General features: G+C 36.9%; 1 protein-coding gene across 1 annotated transcript in view; it reads left to right on the forward strand.

Moving 5' to 3' along the window:
- The window catches only part of LOC129718559 (casein kinase I-like), a 63,842-nt gene extending 41,993 nt beyond the window's left edge, over window positions 1–21,849 (forward strand). The window contains exon 2 of the mRNA XM_055669440.1: window positions 19,312–21,849. Coding sequence (XP_055525415.1) covers window positions 19,312–19,483 — 172 coding nt within the window. The 3' untranslated portion in view covers window positions 19,484–21,849. The remainder of the gene's footprint in view (window positions 1–19,311) is intronic.
- The last annotated feature ends 937 nt before the right edge of the window (window positions 21,850–22,786 follow it).

Consider the following 22,786-nt stretch of genomic DNA (forward strand, 5'->3'; position numbering starts at 1 on the left):
GTGCGCTATCCATTGCTACGCCATAGCTGTGGCCGCTTTCCGCCATCGCTGGTATCCACTGTACTGCTAGTGCTGCTGCTGAGGAAGGACGACTGCTGTTGTCGCTGTCTAGAACTATTATGAGCGGCTTCGACTGAAACAGGCTCTTATATAGGCAAATTGCATGTTTTAAAATGCAAGGTATATGATTTTGTCGACCGTGCTTGGGAAGCAATCATATAACGATCAATCAGAGGTCGTATTTTTCGTTTTGACAAAGCTTGACTATTTTCAATAGTACAATAGTGTGAATACCAAAAATACAATTATCTTCTTTTGGGAAGAATCTTAGAAGATTTTCCAATCTATTGCTGCAAGAACGAAGGTAATCCATCGAATACTAACCGATTTATTAGCATTTGAAATTGGACATATTTTTCACTTTTTTCGGTTTTAGATTTTCATTTCACATCCCTATGGAGCCTTACTTCCTGAGAGAAGTATTCTACTTCAGAAAAAAGTGTTTCAAACTATTGTGATTTAAATAAAACTTTGCAGATGTACTTGAGTAATTTGCTTAAAAAAGGTTTACAGTCTTAAGCATGTGTTTTATTTGAAGTGTTGTTACTCAAAAACCTTTGCTTGTATAGAAAAACTGTAGAAACGAGCTGTAGGATCTAATAACGCGCTGCAAAAATGATATACTCTGAAGACAATTTTTTTTTTCAATAAAAAAAAATTAAAATGAATGCCAAATTTGGATAATTTTTCTAATTTTTTTTGTGATTTAAAATATGTACCTAATAATATTGCTGCCAAAGAAATACAGTCATACCTCAATATAGGACAACCTCAATATACCACAACTTTCCTAGATATCTCAAAATTAAAGTGTAGTCAATATTTTGGGGTAGAAAATGTTTTGAATAAATGTTTGTAGTAAGTTTTGAAACCAATAAGTACCGTGTATAATAAAATGGGGTAACATTGATCTGGTTCTACTCAATGTTTTGAAACTGATTATGTTTATTTACGAAAATTATCTTGAACAAGTATGAGCAAGGTTCATAAATATATTAAGGTAATGGAAAATAAGTTTCCGTGCACCTTTGAGTATCTATTCCAACAATTTTGCATTGTTATAATTTTACTATAACTCGATATAATGTAAAATGTAACGAGAACAAAAATAAAATTGCCTTTATATCGAGGTATGATTATATTTGTGTAGTATTGACCATACATTTTTTGATCTAATGTTGCTGAAGAACCGCGAATATCTTGAGAAAAATGCATTTTTTCTTACATAATTCAAGTGTAATGAGCTTTTAATCGAATAACTTCGGAGGGGCCATCCACATACCACGTGGACAGCTTTGAAGGGGGGGTATGTGTAATGTCCACGGCCCATACAAAATTTTTAGAATTCCTATGAGCAGTTGTCCAGGGGGTATCTTTTAAAATCTATCCACGTGATATGTGGATGGCCCCGAAGAAGATTTTTGTTGTTCGATTTTTTTCTCTAAAAATGTTAGCAAATGTCAGTCAACTGGCTGTAAAATGGTTTTATAGTGGTTCCAAGGAGCTTGTCGTTATGCTAGCTCCTGGTTTGATTAGCAATTTTAGTCATTTAGTTATGAAATCAGAAAAAAGCGCGATGGATATAAAATTGGTACTTGATTTATTAATCGATAGACCCCGGTTCTGGAAATACCCGTATTAAGCGATATTTGATCATTCAAGATTATTTTACAGACACCGGAAATCGATCATCTGGAATTGATTCATGACTTCTGAGTATCATTCAGATGCCTGGAGTAACATACCGAAATTTATCACCTGAGATTCAAAGTAGTTTCGGAATTTGATTGTCAACCTCAGAGCATAATTTCAGTTCCGGGAATGTTAATTTTGAATGATATTTGGTCACTTTAGGTATTCCAGAAATCGGAAGTCGCCATCTTGGATTTAAAATGGCCTTTGTGGTTGATTCTCGGCCTCTGGGCGTAATCCTGGTTTTGTAATTCCTTTGTTGGATGAAATTCGACAGCTTAAGGTTGCTCTGTAGATAATGGAAACCTGTATTTCAGAAACCGGAAGTTACCATCTCGGTAATTCAAATGGCTTCCGGCCTCTGGACATCATTTTAGTTCTATTCATATTGGAAACATTCATATTTTAAAATTTTTGGTCACTTCAAGCTGTATTCCAGAAACTGAAAACCGCCCTATTAGATCTTGAAATGGGCTATGTGATCAATTTTTGGCCTCAGGCCATCATCCCGATTCTGTAAATACTCATATTAGGTGATAATTAACCATTGGAATCTATTAACTTGTCTTTATCCAAGATGCACGCAGGGTAGCGAAAAAGATTTCAAAAATAAATTTTTAATTTCCCTGACATTTTACACACAAGAAACACTCCCAGCTGGAACATTTTTTCCATCGATCAAAAACTGAAACTTTGACTGCTTTGAGGCTCTACTTCTCGAAGTCCGATTGAGCTCGAATTCGGCATGAGAAATTTTTATGAGAAAACAAAACTTTAGAACTCTATCGTAAGTGAAATACGAAAAGTCGATTTCCATTGGAACCCTAATCAACTATAAAAAAAAAGAAGAAAATACAAATAATTTCCGTGCAGAATACAAAATAAATTAAATATAAGACTAAAAAATTGCCAACAAGCGGTAACTATACCATTTTTCCAGGAGCCAACATTTAAAAACATTTGATCATTTAGAAAAAAGTCGTATGTGAAGAAGAAGAATTTGAGATTAAGAGGGAGTCTTTAATAAAAGTATTTAGCAGGTATGATTGAAAATTTTAACTATTAAATATGTTCACGTGGATTTCATTGGCAGCAAAATCGATTTATCGTGCATAATCCGCCAGATGGAAATGAAAACTAGATGGCAGCACCATATAAGGATATTAAAAATTAGATGGCCGCACCGTGCAAGGATATTGAAAATTAAATGGTACTACCATACAGCGAGGGGCAAAATAGAGTGCCCACTTTATTTGTTTTCATTTCTTTCATTTTTCTGGTTCAAATTGAACGAAAACACATCATAATCATTCCTAAAATCGCTCTCATCATGTTCTTTTTTAATTTTTTTAATTTTGTTCTGATAAAAAAAAGTTTTTCTGATAGAACAAAAACAGTTTTTATTCCCAAAAAAACAGTGACAAAATAAAGTGCCAACTCTGAAAATCGATAAAATTTCGATAAGTTTCCATCGTGAGACCCCTTGATTTTGTTCGTTTTGAGTATTTTGACGTTTCATAAACAACTGGCTTGGCTCTAAAGCATTTGTACTCGTGTCTGCCTTCGAAAAAGTTGTAAAATATGGAGAACGCAGTACTTTCCCGTACGATTCCGTTGTGCATCCGGAAACTGGTTGTTGGCGATGTCAATAACGGCCAATCGCACCGGGAAGTGGCCAAGCATTACAAAATCAGCAAGGCAGTGGTCGGAAAAATCTTGAAGATTGGTGGATCGCCCAGGAAGGGGACGAAAACGCAAGACAGATGCCAGAACGGACAAGAGAATCATTCGTGAGGTAAAACGTGCGTCTTGAACTGTCCTACAGGTCAGACGTTTTTTCGGTTGCTTGTGGACTGGTCTTTGACTGCCTATAGCTTCAAAGTTTGTGTTTTGTCAGTGTGTCTTTTAAAGACTACCTGAAAGTTATTTCCCATCAGTCTTTCTCAAGACTTCCTACTTTTGAATTTAACATTTGTTTTAACTTTTTTCGTATCACCTGAAATGGCTGGACGGAAAAAGAAACCTCGCATCGCTGCGGGGAGGAAAAGAGAGGCATCTCTTTCTGACACTTCGAGTGTCTGTAGTGACAATCCTTTTGATATTTTGCCTGAGCAAGAAGCTGGTGAAATGGAAGTTGTTAATAATGAAACTATACAAAATATAAAATCTTTAAAAAAGGAGAAAGTTCCTCCTATTGTGGTAACTATTTCTTCTGAATTTAATATATTCAAAAAGGAACTTTCAACGTTTGTTTCTGACGTTAAAGTTACCTATCAAATTGGCCGTAGAGGTGAATGCCGCTTATTAGCCGACTCAGTAAAGGGTCGTGATCGTCTTGTCCAGTATTTAACTGACAAGATGTACAAATTTTTTACATATGACACCAAGAACACCAAGCCGTTCAAGGTTGTCTTGAAAGGTCTCACCAACGATCAAACCGTTGATGAGATCAAACTTACTTTAACAGAATTACTTGGCATAGCCCCTACCCAAGTAATTCTAATGAAACAAAAATCACGAGGCGAAAACAGTCAGAGAACTGGAATTTCCCTTGTTAATTATTTAATTCATTTTAACCGCAATGAGGTTAACAACTTAAATTTTTTTGAAAAAGCACATGCTTTGTATAATGTGCGTGTAAAGTGGGAAATTTATAGGAAGTATGGCGGAGGTGAAAAGCATATCACCCAATGCCGTACTTGCCAACGTTATGGCCATGGTTCCAAATTCTGTAACATGGACCAAAAATGTCTTAATTGTGGAGACTCTTCTCACAAAAAGGACACATGTCCAGTGAAAGAGAGTAAAAATTTTCGCTGTGCGAATTGTAACGGCAACCATATGTCAAATTTTTATCAATGCCCAGTCCGGTTAGCAATTGTTAAGGCAAGGCAAGGTAAACAAAATTCAATTTCTCAATTAAAACCAACTTCAAAACAAAATTCTCCAAGCGTACCAGTGACGCATAGTTTACCTACTCCTTTGCATACCCGTTTAACTTATGCACAGGTTACAGGTAGTTCGAACATTATACCGCCTAGTGTTGGTAGTTCGAAAATGACTGTTAATATGGGTAAGCAAAACACGCTAGAAAATAATTGTACACCTATCACTCCAGCTAATATTGCTACCGAAAATATTTTTTCTAATGTCAACTGCCTGGGGCCTATTACGGCAGGTAAACTTTCTTTTTTGCAACAGGCAATGTTCGATCTTATGAACGCCATGTTGCAGGCAAAATCAATGTTTGAAGCCATTCAAATAGGCACAAATTTTACTATTAAAGTTGTTTCTAATTTAAAATTTAGCAATGATTTTAAATAAAACAATTAAAATATTAAATTGGAATGCTCGCTCATTGAAGGCCAATGAGAATGAGCTTTTTAATTTTTTAACAGTAAATAATGTGCATATTGCAATTATTACTGAAACATTTTTGAAACCTAACATAAAATTAAAATATGATCCCAATTACGTGGTTCATAGATATGATAGGATTCAGGGTTCCGGCGGTGGAGTTGCAATTGTTATTCATCGCCGAATCAAACATCGTGCTCTTCCCCATCTTGAGACGAAAGTTATTGAAACTTTGGGAATTGAAGTTCAAACTGAACTTGGTATTTTATTCATTGCCGCAGCATATTTACCATTTCAATGCACACGCGAGCTCAAAAATTATTTTAAAGGTGATTTACAAAAACTCACCAGAAATCGTTCGAAATTTTTCATAATCGGCGATTTTAACGCTAAACATCGTTCATGGAATAATTCTCAAAGTAATTCCAATGGAAAAATTTTATTCAATGATTGTTCTTCAGGATACTATTCTATTTTGTCTCCGAATAGTCCTACATGCTTTTCTTCTGTAAGAAACCCTTCAACAATTGATTTGGTGCTAACAGATCAAAGTCATGTGTGTAGTGATTTGATCACACATGCTGACTTTGATTCTGACCATCTTCCAATAACTTTTTCTTTATCACATGAATCAGTTTTAAACCCTATGAGCTCTGTTTTTAATTATAACAAGGCTAATTGGGAAAGATACAAAACTCATATTGAGAGAAATTTCAATAATGAGCTTGATTTGCAAAACGAAGTGAATATTGATTCCGCTTTGGAAGCATTAAAATGTGCAATTGTTGATGCCAGGAATTATTCTGTTCCAAAGGCTCAAGTGAAATTTGATTCATCAATAATTGACGAAAATCTTCAACTTCTAATTCGTTTGAAAAATGTCCGCAGACGTCAATATCAACGTTCTCGTGACCCTGTTTTTAAAACTATTTATAAAGATTTACAGAAAGAGATTAAACATAGATTTACTCTTCTGAGAAATCAAAATTTTGAGACTAAAGTTGAAAAATTGAAACCATATTCAAAACCATTTTGGAAGCTGTCGAAGATTCTTAAGAAACCTTCAAAGCCTATTCCAGTTTTAAAAGATGGTGAACGTTTTCTTGTATCCAATGAACAAAAGGCTCAAAGACTTGCTCAGCAGTTTGAGAGTGTTCATAACTCAAATTTGAATTTTGTGAGTCCAATTGAAAATGAAGTCACACGTCAATTTGATTTAATTTCTTCCCAGAATTTTTTACCTGCAGAAATAATTGAAACTAACTTGAATGAGATTAAATCAATTATTAAAAATTTCAAAAATATGAAAGCACCTGGTGACGATGGAATCTTTAATATACTAATCAAACATCTCCCTGAGAGCACAATGGAATTTTTAGTGAAAGTTTTCAATTGCTGCTTCAAAATTGCATATTTTCCCAAATTATGGAAAAATGCAAAAATTACTCCAATTTTAAAGCCGGATAAGAATCCAGCTGAAGTTTCAAGTTACCGACCAATCAGTTTTCTTTCTTCAATAAGTAAACTGTTTGAGAGAATTATTCTTAACAGAATGATGTCACACATCAACGAAAATTCAATTTTTGCAAATGAACAGTTTGGATTTCGCCATGGGCATTCCACTACTCATCAATTGCTCAGAGTTACTAATATGATACGAGCTAACAAATCTGAAGGTTATTCCACTGGAGCTGCTCTTTTAGACATAGAAAAAGCATTCGACAGTGTTTGGCATAAAGGTTTGATTGCGAAATTGCAAACTTTTAATTTTCCGATTTTCCTTATCAAAATTTTAAAAAATTATCTTACTGATCGAACTCTGCAGGTTGTCTATCAGAATTCAAAATCTGATAGATTTCCTGTCAGAGCAGGTGTACCTCAAGGTTCAGTCATGGGGCCAGTCCTGTACAACATATTCACTTCAGATCTTCCTGATTTGCCTCCAGGATGCACAAAGTCATTGTTCTGCGATGACACAAGCATTTCCGTAAAAGGAAAAAGCCTTCGTGTCATATGCAGTCGATTGCAGAAAAGTTTAGATATTTTTTCTTCCTACTTGCAAAAGTGGAAAATCTCTCCCAATGCTTCTAAAACTCAAATGATAATTTTTCCGCATAAGCCTAGGGCGTCTTTCCTCAAGCCAAACAATAATCACGTTGTCAAGATGAATGGGGTTATTTTAAGTTGGTCTGACAAGGTTAAGTACTTGGGACTAATTTATGATAAAAAACTTATTTTCAAAGAGCACATTGAGAGTATACAAGCCAAGTGCATCAAATATACGAGATGTTTATATCCTCTCATTAACAGGAATTCTAAACTTTGTTTAAAGAACAAACTTTTGATTTACAAACAAATTTTTAGACCAGCAATGCTTTATGCTGCACCGATCTGGTCAAGTTGCTGTTCAACAAGGAAGAAAACGCTCCAAAGGATTCAGAATAAAATTCTGAAAATGATTTTGAAGCGTCCTCCTTGGTATGGTACACTCGAATTACATAGACTTACTGGTGTTGAACCATTAGAAGCTATGTCAAATAAAATTATTAACAATTTTCGACAAAAATCGTTGCAATCCTCAATTGCTACGATAAGCTCTCTTTATAGCCAATAAGTTAGCAATTAAGTTAGTTGTAAGTTTACTTCCCCTTTTCTGACAAGTAGGTTTAAATCCCTACGAATGATAAGTCCTAATTGCGAAAGCAAACAAATCCTAACAATTAAAATTTCAAATTTCTAACAGTGTTGAGAAGTCACCATTTGTGATTGGACACACATACTCATTATTTACTAATATTTATCATAAATACTTAAGCTACTAACAAATCCCCCCTTAAAAAAAAAAAAAAAAAAAAAAAAAAAAAAAAAAAAAAATTCGTGAGGTAAAGAAAAACTCAAAAGTTACGATCCGGCAGATACAGGAAGAGCTCCAACTTTCGGTTTCGCATCGTACTGTCCGTCACCGCATCCAAGCGCAGGGGTTCCGTAGAGAGATGGCAATGAGAAGGCCTTTCATCAGCAAGGTGAATAAGGCTAAGCGTCTCAAGTTCGCCAAGGAGCACGCCGATAAGCCGCTGCAATACTGGAAAACTGTGTTGTGGACTGACGAATCCAAATTCGAGCTGTTCAAACGGAAGAAGCGGGATCGTGTCTGGCGCAAGTCGGCTGAGGAGTTCCAAGACCGCCATATTCAAGGAACAGTCAAGCACGGAGGAGGCAACGTGCTGGTGTGGGCATGCTTTTCTTGGAGTGGGGTGGGCAGTTTGGTGAAAATAGACGGAATCATGACAGCTGAGTCGTATTGCAATATCCTGCGGGAAAATCTCTAGGTATCTCTCATAAAGACGGGCCTCGAGGAGCGTTTCGTTTTCCAGCAGGATAACGATCCGAAGCATACCGCCAAGCTGACGAAGTCATTTTTCCGTTCCTGTCGCATCAAACCCTTTGAATGGCCCCCACAAAGTCCTGATCTGAACCCCATCGAAAATCTGTGGGCCATCCTTGATGCTCGGATCGATAAAACTGGGGTAACTAATGAAAAAAACTATTTTGAAGCCCTGGAACGCGCGTGGGAAGCACTCGACCCACAACACTTGAAAAACCTAGTAGAAAGTATACCGAAGCGCCTACAGGAGGTGTTGAAGGCTAAAGGAGGCCATACTCACTATTAAATTGTTGGTGTTTGCTTTCAGTTTGGCTTATTTGAAACTATATTTATCTGGGCACTTTTTTTTGTCCCTATTTATTTAAGTATTCCAAATTGTTTTTTTTTCTAGTAGAAAAATTTTTTTTTACCAGAGCAATATTAACTAAACTTGAAAAGAACATAATAAATAAGATTTTAAAAATGATTACGATGTGGTTTCGTTTAATTTTAACCAGAAAAATTAACGAAAAGAAAAAATAATAAGGTGGGCACTTTATTTTGCCCTTCACTGTACAAGGATATTGAAAAAAGTGCTTCACTTCTCGCCGCTTTGCCATCATCATCAGGTTACCAGTATACAAATTAGTTCGACTTTCGTTCACGCGCAGCGACAATCGTGTCCGCGGCATACTGCAAGAGTCAGGTATCTTGTTCTAGTCATCTTTGCTCTCGCTCAACGATATCCATAAAGAAATCTGTCGCTCGCAACATTACATTTACTTTGGTTTTGTCCGATAGTTCCGTGTGGGTAAGTACCCACAGGGATATTTTTCGAGTGGGTAATACTACCCATACTACCCACATGAAACGCCGGCCCTGAGTGCAACGAAGATAAACGCAACTTAGAAATCCCAGTAAAAAAATATTCGATCAAATTTGTGGAGACCCGCATTAGCCTTTTATGCTGAAAAAATCCGTTTTGACGCTAAAAAGTTATTTGAAAAAGAATCGCGTCTGGACTAATTTTTTTTCCGTTTTTTCTGATATTCTTTAATTTCATTGATGGAAAAATGAATTCCTCGATATTCCCTGATTTTTCAAGTTTTAGCCACCCTGTACCCGATGTCTTAATTTTTTTTTGACTTTTCCAGTAATCGGAAGTCGCCATCTAGGATTTCAAAATGATGTCTGGACAAACCGGAAATAGTCATTCGTGATTTCAAAATAGCACCTAAGTCAGACTCTGGCCTTTGGGTTTCATCCCGGATTCTCTTTTTGCACGGTCTTTTTTCACACGCCTTTATTTTGGACGGTTTTTCGAAATAACCCGGTTATTAATAAAAAAAATAACCGAAAATAACCCGGAAGCATCTACCGTGCAAAAAAATTGTTGCACCCGATTCTTTTCTTTTGCACGGTCACGGAAATTTTTTTTACGCCTTTTTTGCACAGTTTCTCGAAACAACACGTTTTTTTGCACGGATTCACGAAATAACACGTTTTTTGTACGGTTTTGTTACACGGGACGCATCCCCCGTGTAAAGAAAGAATCGGGTGTCCTCATATTGAATAGTATTTGGCTATTTTTCAGTCGAATACACTTCAGAAGCGATGATATTTCACCAAAAGTAGAAACATTCCTGCCCACGGTACTCTGTGAAATCGAAATCTACTTTTGAAAATCCATCATTAAGTAAATTAGAAGCTAAATTTTTCAAACAAAACCCTAATACTGTGTAGCCATTCTAAGGAGAAAGTCGTCATTCGATATAAACATGTATGAAAATTTTTCGAGCAAGCCAACATGTTTACGAAAAAATGTAATAAATAACAATGCGACATTTCGTCATTGAACGGGGTTTCTGAGTAATTACCACATAGTTTCGAATCACTAGAGGTTTGTCTTAAGTTAATTGAAGGTTAAAACTGCTGCTCTTGCTTGGTTGGTTCGTCCGTTGTGGCAGTCGTCAGAATGAAAAATAATGTGCATGGCAGAAGATGATTGGTGTAACCTTGTGATGTCTGTGCTAGAAAAGCTAGAGATGAATGGACAGAACCAAGGATCGCGTGTTTTTTGTGGAATTTGATTACATTTTTTTTTACAAAACGGATAGCAATCGTTTTAGTCGACATTTACCAATGGAGTAGTTCGATTTTCCTATATGCATTAATACTACAGTTTAAATTGGTGATATATTGTTTCCAGGCACTTGAGTGCTCAGTGCACTTTGTTCCAGTTTTCATGATAAAAATCATAACAACCTTATTAGTAGTTAATTTCAAACCAGACTTGCGGCAAGAACAAATACGGACTTGATGTTTTTGGTGTAGGCACTACGCAAATAAGGTTAAATGCATGTTTTCAATGTGGCGGATTTCTTGCGATTCCGATAGTCGAAGGTATTGGCATCTCTAAGTGTGTAAATTTATGCGCCTACGAGTGCTTTTAATATTCATGATACTAAAGTCTAAAAAACAGAATACAAGCTAGGCGATTCAATTATCAGAGAGTCATTTAAGACACTTCCGCATCCTTTCAAACCAGTTAACTGCTATCAGTTGAGCGCGAAGTCAGCACTCCCCATCAGCAGACGGAGCCTACCCATGGCTTGAGTAGCAGCAGCAGCGGGCAGAGTTGCCAATGAAATTTTTAATTAAACTGGAAAAAGGCTGAAGAAAAAACTGGAAAAAACTGGATTCCAAATAAATTAAAAAAAGTAAAAAATGATGAGAGTGCTTTTCTGTTATGGGGACTGGATCCAGTGTCAGTTTTTTATACAGCAACTAAAGAGATAACTCTTCGCAAAAAATTACTCATTTTAATCAGAACTGTTTTGTTTCGGGCTTACATTTTGTTAAAATTATTGACTGAAAAAATTCCTTTAACAGCAACAAAATTCAAAAATTACGCAATCAATCTATCTCAAAATTGCAAAAAAAAAAAGAAAACAGAGGAATATTTTCTTCCGTTACATCAGTGAAGTTTAAACAGACCGATGTCATGACAACTATTTCCTGGAGCCGCCGCCGATGATGATGGCGCTAGTGTTGAAAATATGATCATAAGCTCCGTTCATTGTGCCGCATGTGTTACAGTACGGATTTTTGCGTGCTTCTAAGTATATTGAATGTAGGGTTCTCTAGAATGTGTTGAAACATGTTTGAACGTGACCAGCTATGTCCTGAAACGAACAGTCGTTCTTCGCTTTTTGCATTTTTACACACCACTTGCAACAATAGTTGATCTCGAATGGACGGAGCTTATTCGGCTGTTTCGCAAGTATTGACAGCCTTTTGACGTATAATCGAGCCAGAGAACCAGAGAAAAAACGGCTTCTAGCAAAATGTATGGGGATGACGTTCGTGACAGGGATGTGAGTTTAAATTTCAATTATTTCTGACTTCGTTATCTTTTGGTATCTAATTCTTCGAACAATTTTTTAACTGCTACTTCAATAGATTTTTTTTATGGTCTGGTAAATTCTATTTGTTTGGTTTTATCTCAACCATGTCATGCAGTCTTTAATTTGACAGTGTTTCGTGCGAGAAGATAGAATACTGAGAATGGCCTTGAAAATTGTCACAATAATTCATCAATCTACAAAACTTACGTTTTAAAAATATTTCCGAAAATCAATCGGAGCTTCAGTGAATGAAAAACTGGTTAAAACTGGCGAATATTTTGAAAAAACTGGAAGATTTTGGGAATAAACTGTTTGACTGGATCACTTGAAAAAAACTGGAAGAATCCAGTTTAAACTGGGACATTGGCAACCCTGGCAGCGGGTGTGCTGTTGTGTGTCACGTTTCATCACCACTCCCCCACGCCGCCGCATACGAAAACCAACCTCGGGGGCACCTCTCACTATCACTGTATGATTGCTCATGCTCATGACTCGTATGATCCACCCATGCCTCGAATAGAACTCTTCTCAAAACAACCTGAGGAGTGTGTACATGTATGGGTATTCTTTGCTGTGACCCATTTAAGGTCTCATTTCGCGTCATTTGCCCCCGTTGTCACACTCCCTTCAAGCCCAAGCTTGCGGGCTCAGAACCAAGTGCAGGCAAAGGCTTACCCCCATGGCTCGGCTGCAGTGGGACGATCTGCCGATGCTTGCACAACGGTTGTTTTTGTTTCACTTCTGTTGTGTTCTTCAGCTTCTTCTCTGCGCTGGCACTGGAACACTTTTCGCTGGTTAAAGCGCACTGTTGCTACCAACTTTGGAACTTTGGCGGGCCGCGCGGCGTAAATGAACCAGGAGAAGCCAGTAGAAGGGGATGATGCTGTCCAACATTGCTGGCAGTGCTAGTGGTGGTTGTTATGGTTTGTGGTTGACTTGAGTGCATTTCGCAGCCGATTCAGAAAATTCCTGTCGGAACTGTTTCTACTGTTGAAAGTAAAATTGACCTAGTCAGAACTCATGGCTTCATGGTTGACTAGATTTCCACCAATTATCTTCTGATTCAGGGTCCAGAACAGCATTGGCCTCCAAGAACGACAAAGAATGATGATGATGATGATGATGATGCTGGCCGGCAGCTATCGGAATTAAATCTTGAGGTAGGGTTGGCCAATCGACAAATTGCATTAAGGTTGTTTCCCATGAAATCAAACTACAGTTCTTCATCTCCCATTATCCGTGTCTTTGAGGACTGCAAATGCGGTGGCAATGTTTGTGTCTGAGACGTGAACCACATTTACACAGTTTCTCTTGTCATTGCGCGTTGTGAAGATGCTGACACGTACGGAGAACAAAGCCAGTCGTGTGCGAATGGTAAATTGGGTTTCTTAATAATGGAACAATCGCTGCTGGCTGCTTCGAGGTCATCCTCGAAGTGAGACAGCGGCGGTGGAGTTGCAGCAGCGCTTTGTTGCTACACATATGGAACTATTCACTCACTTCGATGGAAACGTGCGCATAAACGTGCGTCTGCCTACCACCCCCTCTCTCACCATGTAGCCCCGTTGTGTGGTGGGAGTGATAGTACAGTGAATAACCACCAACGACTGAATATAATTTTGCTGATTGAATTATTCCGAAAGTTAACTTATAAGAAAAATAATCTGCGTTATTCAATATTCATCGCAAAATATTTCCGTCGTTCGCGGTCTGGTGATTTTGCGACAGGAGAAAATTTGCCATAAAAGTTTATACACTTTCGTAACGATTTTTCAGCATTTTTTTCCATTCAGCCGTATCCAAAAAATCTATGGTTGCTTTACTTTCTATGTTCTTCTGAATATAATTTTGCTTCAACTTGAGAATATAGTTCTACCTTGGCCGTTCTATTTTTGTCGTTGAGCTAGTTCTTAAAACATTAAATCGCGGATGAAAAAAGTTATGGGTTAATGGGAAGTGAAAATTGAACGGAAATTCTAACCTCAAAAAACTACTAATTGTTCGGCTCCAAAAAGTGTTTTTCGACCTATTTTCACTCCATCGACAGAGGTGTGGATCTTGTTCCAGAGAATGCAGTTAGCATCGATCGAATCGAGTGGTAATCAGAAGGGATTAGGTCTGCGGAATATATCGCGTGCACTAGAGTTTTTCACTCAATATTGCCATTAATCAAGTTGTTTTTAACGAGTCATGCGTCATGTGACCGAGAGATAAATCATTGTCTAATGGTTGGTCTTCTATTCTGAAGGATTAACTTGGAATACATAGTTCAAATTGTGTCGCTTGGGTTGTAAGTTTCCAATCCTATATTAACAGATTGAAATTGATAAAACATGGTTTTCGATTGCAGTCGCAAAAAATGTCACGTCCAGATTAAAATTAGAAACGTTGTAAAAATTTCAGCAAAAGGATACACACTAAAAAATTAAGTAACCCATGTAACTCCCCGGACGAACACATACGATTCGTATAGATTCTCTAGGATTCCTCACATTGGATTCGTGAGCGTCCTTGAAAAGAATGCCTGAAAAAAGAATCCTCAGGAATGCCCTGTATATGGCTCTAGGATTCTTGAATAAGAATCCTGAGTGGGAATCCTCCGGATCGTGTTTGCGATTCCTTTCACGATTCCGTCACCGACTTAAAAGTATTCTGGGGATTCTTACACAGGATTCTCTGCTGACACGGGTCAGGGTACCTAGAAAATCCTGGAAAAGTCAGGAAGTTTTTGCCCTTAGTATCTAACTTTGTAGTATTTTTTTTAATTTATTATACCTACAGAAACTGAGAAACTGACTCTAAATTCAGAAACTGATGTCAGAGGGATCGAGAATTTCAACAAATATCGAAATAATAAAAATATAAAATAGATTGTCATTCTGCTGCTCTTAATCTTGCTATTGTCATGTTTTGATCTTTATGAACGTTCCGTTTTTGTCTAAAGAGATGACTTTCGACTATTTCAAGTTTATTTTTGGTCCACTCTTTAAACTTTGAGTTTCTTTTAATTTCAGAAAATTTTGCAGAGATTGTAAGTTTGATTTTTCTTAACCTTTAGTAGCGTTTTCGCCGGTTAAATGATTAATTCGCGATTACGTTCCAAGGCTTTCGATCCTACTTCCAATCATACCTAAATTAATCCTGGTTTGAAATAGTTCAGATACAGATTAGATTTGGTAACTTACTTGCTCCTGAGTCGAAGAGGTCTAGACCGAATGTTTTGTACAAGCTTGTTTGGAGACGTGGTAATAATGGTGGACATATTGAGTACATTTGTTTGAAAGAACCAAATTAAGATGACTGAACTCGAAAATTTTGATATTATTGCTCAAAGTAGTTGAAAATAAGATTTAAAGAAGTACCATATAATATCGCATTTTTCCCTGCCGCACCCTGTGTCGATTTTTTTTCTTCTGTGTGGACTCAGCACTGCGACCAGAGACATTTGATCTATTGTGATATTGTCCAGGTGTTTTCTGCACTCCGAACTTCATATTATTGGTGGGATCACTATTGAAGTAAATGATACGCTTTTTTATTTATATCCGTGCTTGTGTGTGAGAATTTATCCTTTCGTTTCAAGCTTGCTGCTCTACTATACCGGGCCTCTTTTTATCCTACCAGTACACACTGTTTCCAAAGCCGCAAAAACGTGGGCAAAATTATTCTGACCCAAAAAAAAATGATTTTAGGACCATAATGCCTTCAGGAAAGTTGATCCATTAATTATTCTCCGTTTTATAGAAGTTGCAATTTTGTTATTAATCCAATTGACAGTGAGAAGCGAATTTTACTTTTTATTTTTGCATATAAAAATTCTCTTTGCTTGTGTTATAAGTAACAACTTTGTCAATACTTCTATTTGCCTTTTTAAATGGACTTTTGTGGAGTTTTCTACAGATTGCCACTAAAAATTAATTTTTATCAATATAACATTTAGTAGTTTTTTTTTACAATTTTTCAATGTTCTACATTGTTGTTTGCTATCACAAACAAAACGAACAATTTCATCGAGTAAAGTTTACTTTCATCTCTCATTTTTCATTAGTTATTGACGATTTTTATTGAAACAATGCACTAATTTACTAACAGATATATTTAAAAGCTGCAGGTATCTACAGACTACATTACTTCTATATTTAGGTATAAGTAAAACATCATTTAATCCAGATATAGGCATTTGTCTCTCGCTGTCTCCTGTGCAGATATTTGTAAATAAATAAGTGCATTATTTTAATAAAAATCTTTAATAACTAAATAAACTTAAGAGATAAAAAAAAAACTTTCTTCGGTAAACTTGTGTGTTTTATTATAGTCAAAAACATTGTAAAATATTGAAAATTTTTGGAAAATCACTATAAAAAGTTATAATAAAAAAATGATTTTAAGGGACATTCTAGAGAAAACTCCACAGTAGTTCATTTAAATCAGCAGATACAAGTATAGTGTCTTCGACAAAGTTGTTTCTTACAAAATGTGCCAAAACCTTACTCAGCAAAGTGGATTTTTATACGCAAAAATGACAAAAATAAAACTCATTTCTCACTTTAAGGTAGATTAATCACAAAATTCTAACTTCTACAAAATGGAGAATAATCAATAGAACAACTTCACTGAAGACACAACTTTGGAAACAGTGTGCAGTACCGCAAAATTACAATTCCCTGAAGTGAGACTAGACTCAACGTTCCTCTCTGGCCAGGTTAAATCTAAGAGGAGCTCATTATGTCAACAGGAAGGAGTCTTATCGCAACCTCGTACCCCGTGTCAAAATCTATGTATATCTAAGGCTATTTTTGAATATTTTGCATGGTTAAGTTCAGCATCGCTTTCAGTTATTTGACTAACAGAGCTCATTTTCATCTGATTTTCAGCTGAGTATCCAGAGTTATCGACGGCCTCAAGTTTAGTCAGGGGCTATCCACATTGTACGTGTACAGCTTTGGAGGGGGGGGGGGTCGTATGTGTAATGTCCACGGTTCATACAAAATTTTTAGAATTCATATGGGCAGTTGTCCACGAAGTGGGAGGTGGGGGATCAAAATGGTTTTTTTTTTTTTCCTGTATGGACTTCCTCACTGCGACCAGAATCGTTGATCTATTGTGAGATTTGCCCGGGTGTCTGCTGTATCCCGCACTTCTATTATTAGCAATACCGCTATTGAGAAGTAGCATGCTTATTATTATTTCATCAGTGCTTCTGTGTTATGTGATTTTACCCAACCTTTTACACGCTTACTGCTCTAATATACCTAGCATCGCATTCCTTCTACCAAATATCACCAATTACAATTCCCTGGAGAAGTTTCGTCGTGCGTCCTTTTAGCCAGTATTATTGATAAGAGGGATTTGTTAAGAGAAAGTCACGCCAAGGTATTAGAGTTTTTCACGACCATCTGCTTGACAAAGCGGACTCTGCAACTTTGCGGTTACGCAGCTCCCTGCATCAAAATCGTGAAAAATTTTTCCACGTGGAATGTGGATGGCCGCTAAGTGATCAGCTGGCCTTTGAAAGCATATTTGGATGATATTTTGCATAATTTTTGTTGTGTATTTTTATGATTTCTGATTCTGCATTCAGCATTCAGCAATCTTGAGCTGAATTTTGGATCCTTTTTTTTGTATTCATCAATCACTTTACAAAATGTTAGCCGTTTTACAAAATGTTATTTAACAATTTTTTGGTCGAACACAAAAAAAACAGTTGTAGCCTGTGGTGAGATTTATGATTGTGTTTTACTTGCTGCCGCTTGGATAATTTTGAACAATACAGTGGACCAGTACTCCTTTTGCACAAGACAGCTGCTTCCGATAACAGGTCGGTTCGTTTTCGGCAATCCCCTCGACAAATTTCTAGAAATCAACTCAAAAGCTTTTCACTGAGGTCATGTTCCAATTCGAAAACAAATACTTTGAAGGTTCAAACCATATGTTTCCTCACATGTACTATCTCTTTTTATTGACAGTAATTTTATATTAGTATCGAAATTGTATGCTGATTTGTAACTGAAACTAAAAAATTTAAATTAGAACCAAGCTTGACATCAAGGACAAGATCACTTCAATACATTATTGCATGTTGGCAATGTTTTTCTAGCCAGTAACAAATATGTTCAACTTTAGCCAAATTTTTCACATCCAAATTACAGCGTCCCTCATTAGTCAGCTCGGAAAGGTTATTTTTGGAAAATGCAACCATGCAAATCGCTGCCAATGATGTGAGCACTTTCGATTTCTATCCTACAAGAGTTTAGGTCTGGAAATGTACGATTCTGCGGTTTTCGAATGTTTATGGTAAAAAACGCTCTGTGTGATTCTCACGTGAAATTGTTCCTTCGATTTAAAACAAAATAAATGCAAATCCAAGGTTGACTCACGAAACATTTTTTATTTTCTCGTGAACCTCCATTCAATTATTTTCCGTTTCTACACCTCATCCGCAATAGGCAAATTTTGACCGCGCTTCGTAAGCTTCATCCGGATTCGGTCACAAAATAGGCTTATTAAAAACAGTAAAAGCTGTGAAAACATCAGCGGATTTGGAATGGTGAAAAAGTCAGCAAAGCCTCCGCGTTAGTACAGCTAGCACCAGTAGCGAGCAAGTTGGCACATACTTGCTCGTAGTTTGCCGAACCGACCTCTAGTGGCAGCGAGCGAAGCCCTCGAAAGCAGTGGCACGGCAACAGCACAACCCAAGTGTAAGGGGTCGTTCCGCTAGGGTGGATTATGAAATTAGGTCCCACGAAGCGGTTGGCTGCAATGGCGAAGAAGAAGAGGAAGAAGGAGAGGTTGGACGGGATGCGGCTCTGATTGTCTTTCCTTTGAAGGTGTCACCATTCAATACATGGCGGCACTCCGACAACGGCAACAGAGCTCCAATAGTAACCGACAACGTAACGTAACACCGACTGATTGGCTGGTGGCCTCCGTGCCTAGGTGCGGAAGGAAAACCGAAGAGAGTCTACCGATGGCTTATTCTTGGGTTTAAGTTGTGTTACCCAACTTTGCCCACGAACAGGGTGTTGGTGTGTGGGAGAGAGGGAAAATCAACCGTGTATCTATTGATTTATCGATCTTCGGGGCCGCTAATTCTAACTCTAGTAGTAGTCAGCTGATACAAACTAGCTCTGCAATAGGTGCGGTGTAGACTCCCGTCGCTGCATTGAGTTTGAGGTGTTGTCTTATTCTCGTCTAAAATTAGAAATGAAATAATAATAACTGCTTAATAGCACGGTTGGTTCTACCATTACGATTGCTAAGGATTGAATCGAATTTATAGACTAACTTATAACTTATTCACTGTCGTAGCTTAAACAGTTTTATTTTTATTTTTGATATTTTTTTTTATATTTTAATAAATCATTTTTCTAGAGAAAAAATTGCACAACATACTAACCATCGTTATTGTTTTTACCGTCTCTCCATTTGCAGAATCCTATTCCGTACGCTCAATCATCAGTACGACTACACCTTTGACTGGACGATGCTGAAACAGCGAGGGATCCTGAAGGGAGGCACCAACGCTCTGCCCCACGCAACCGGCGAAGGGAATCGCGAGGAACGGCGTGATAAAGATAAGCAACCAACTGAAACTGAGAAATAGAAATTTAAATTTTTTTTTATGTGTAAAATATATAATATTACTAAACTTGAGTAAACAGAAGAAGTAGAAGACAAAGCAAGGAGGAGAGCAAAACGAAACGAAACAAAACATGATTAATGTGAAAGCGAATTAGCGAGAGCAGCAGAAGAGAGATAGGAAAGGAAGGAGCGAGTCAAAAAACGAAAAGGGGGCAGTAGAAATACAAACAGACAAACAAACCAGCTAGAAGCTAGTGAGAGTGCAGTTGATTGTGCATTGTTTTCAAGAGGATGATTATCTGTAAACCTTGAAACAGAGACACACACACACTTGAAAATGGAACGAGTGAAGTGGGAATTTGCGTTGAAGAGAATAATAAATAAATCAAGAAAAACAAGAAAACAAAACATTAGCAAACTCTAACTTTAATTAAACAAAAGTATGTATAATTAAAATAATGTTAGTAATTTAAAATATTGATTAAAAGAAAGCTGAAAGCTGGCGCCGGTTCAGGGGAATCAGGAATGTAGGGACGGCAAACGTAGGAACGGACGAAACTCAAAAAAAAACAGAACTGCACTTCCCATTCGTCCTTTTCTACATTTGTAGTAACACTTACAAAACCTTCAAAACAATGACCATGGCGAAAGAATTACCACAAACATACACCGACGTACATACGAACACACACACATACATACATAAACAATCGTGCACCAGGCATAATCATGTTATTCATCACGCGATACTTTCTTCCCCCGTTGTCCGAAACATTTTATAATACACTCTTATACAAAATCACTCACTCCGAAGCAGCAGTCATACAGTGAAAATGTACACGTTTTGCACGTGTTTGTTCAGGCGAAAGTTTGATAAGAAAAACAGCTATTAATACAATACTACTATTACTACTACAAAAAAAAGGAAAGCCACACTGGGGATACACGCAAATGCGCAAATTTGCCAATTGTTTTGTTTTCCAATAGGTTCTAAGTTTAAAAAACACTCATTTTCTCCCTTTTGCTTCTCAACTGAACTGAAGAGTGAAGGAGAAAACGTTGAAATTACCCGTTACAAGGAAACAAACAATAACAGAACACAGAAGAAGAAGTAAATAAACACAGCCAATACAACAAATAACAAGAAGTTAAACAAAGCATGTTTATGTAGAATGTAAACAAAAGTCCCTTACTCATGGAACTCAAACCGTAGTAGGCATGAGTAAATTTTTGTCGTGAATAGAACCAATTGTATGTATTGAAAAAAACAAAATCGATGCAACATATACATACATCCGTGCATCAGACGCGCTTTGTGCGCATAGTTACTCTTGACTACTTACTCTAAGGACGCGCCTCGTTTCTTTTAACTTTTTTGTTTGCTTGTTACCGTCTGCACCTACTCCATTTCACTCTCTGCTGTTTGTAATAGACGAACAAGACCTTACGAATATTCTCAGTTTCTCCCCGGCCCCTGTTGCGCTCACCTTTCCTGTGATTATTCCGCTTTCATGTTTCGTTATTTTCGTTTCATTTTTATTTCATTTTTTGTAATTTTAAATAGAAACGCGTCTGCATTGCGCCCTTCAATCTTTTTTCTGTAGAAACTGATCAAAACACTGCTCTTTCTAATTTAGTTAGAAAGATACATATATATAAAAAAGTGTCGAAACAAACACGTGTTAGAGTAACGAAACAAATGGAAAACTTGAAGAAAATAATAAAATAATCGAATATGCTATCAACAAAACAAAGTAAGTGTACATATATTAAACAAAATAAAACAACCAACAAATCACGGCGACGAGAGTAAACTGATAAAGCAAAACAAAAACTGTTGACATGTTGAAGGTGAAGAGAAGCATAAAATTTCTTATAAAAAAATAACGGAAGTGTGAATCAAAGCGAGCAACAGCTTAGGAGAAAGAAAAACTTAGAACGACACATATTATAAACTAAGACAAAGTGTAATAGCAAACAACAGGCAGGAAAGGTTGGCACCTTTGTTGAATTTAATAAAAATACAAACACACACACCAGAGCAGAGCCGGTAACTGTTTTACTATCTCGCTAAGATTGGGCTGGATTTCGAACAGACTTCGGACACGGCTGTGGAGAAACTGCGGGACCCAGCTCAGAGATGGCTAATGGATTCTTACACCAACAAAGCAAAACAACAACAGCAACAGAAAAAAAAGAGAAAGAAAGAAACAATAAATTTCAGCCGATATGTGGATGCGTGGCGAAACGTACCGCGCACCCAGCGGGAAGCGGATCCATTATAACTAGAGTATAATGATTATTTTTTCTTGAATGATTGAAGATTAAAATGATAGGTCGAAGAAGCAGCAAACAGTTATGGAATAAAGAAAAACTAGACACAAAAAACTAACTTTTTCTTGTTTAGGAGGGTTTACTTACAATCGTGCAGAAAATAATGAGATTTCCTGTAAGGTAACAAACTGATTAGGAGTTGTAAGCATTTGTGAGGTATAGAAGGGGCCGAGGACCGGGTCACTGGTGTTATGAGGCACCATTCATGCTATACCAGTGATAAGAAGATCGGCATCACAGCTTTAGTAACCAGCTGACCAATTAAGTTCTGTGTAATTAACTAGAATAACCCTGGGCTAGTTGCCAAAATACTGTCTTGTTTGGGTAGCATCTTGGCAAACCCCTGAGTTTCAATTAACTGCCGAAGGATAAGGAAAGGCAAGGATCTCTGAAGGTTAATAAGTGTGTGCAAGTGTGAGTGAGTGTGTGTGTGTAAATGTATGTGCATTTGTTTGTTTGTTGAGTTTGAGTATGCTGAAAAATAATGATGATAATAAAAAAAAATTATCTAATAGTAATAACAATAATTATAATAAAAACAGAATATAGTAACAACAACATATGCTAATAAATAAACAAAAAACAAACATGTTGATAAAAAAATACTTAGCTTTGAAAACGAAGAACTGTGGTTTCTTGATCAAATTTCACTGTGTTGGTGAATTCAACACATATCTAGACATCTAAACCCGAAGTTTCATTATGAAGCTCGGAATAAAAACGTGAATGTTATCATAAAAAACAAAAAGAAAAAGAGAAAGAAATGTATATATGAACGATATAGTCGATAAAGAAACCACGTACAATAGGGTGGGAAATCGTTATATGGAAAAAACGAAACTTGATAGCAGAAAGCCAGAACCAAGTTTTTTTTTGTTCTATTTGGAGCCCCAAACAATCCTAAATTTATCGGAAATCGATTGGTTTAGTCTTCGCTTGGCGCATTGCATTTGAAATTTATATGGAGATTTGTATGGAAAAACCAACGTTT

This window comes from Wyeomyia smithii, chromosome 1 (assembly GCF_029784165.1).
Source record: "Wyeomyia smithii strain HCP4-BCI-WySm-NY-G18 chromosome 1, ASM2978416v1, whole genome shotgun sequence".
NCBI lineage: Eukaryota > Metazoa > Arthropoda > Insecta > Diptera > Culicidae > Wyeomyia > Wyeomyia smithii.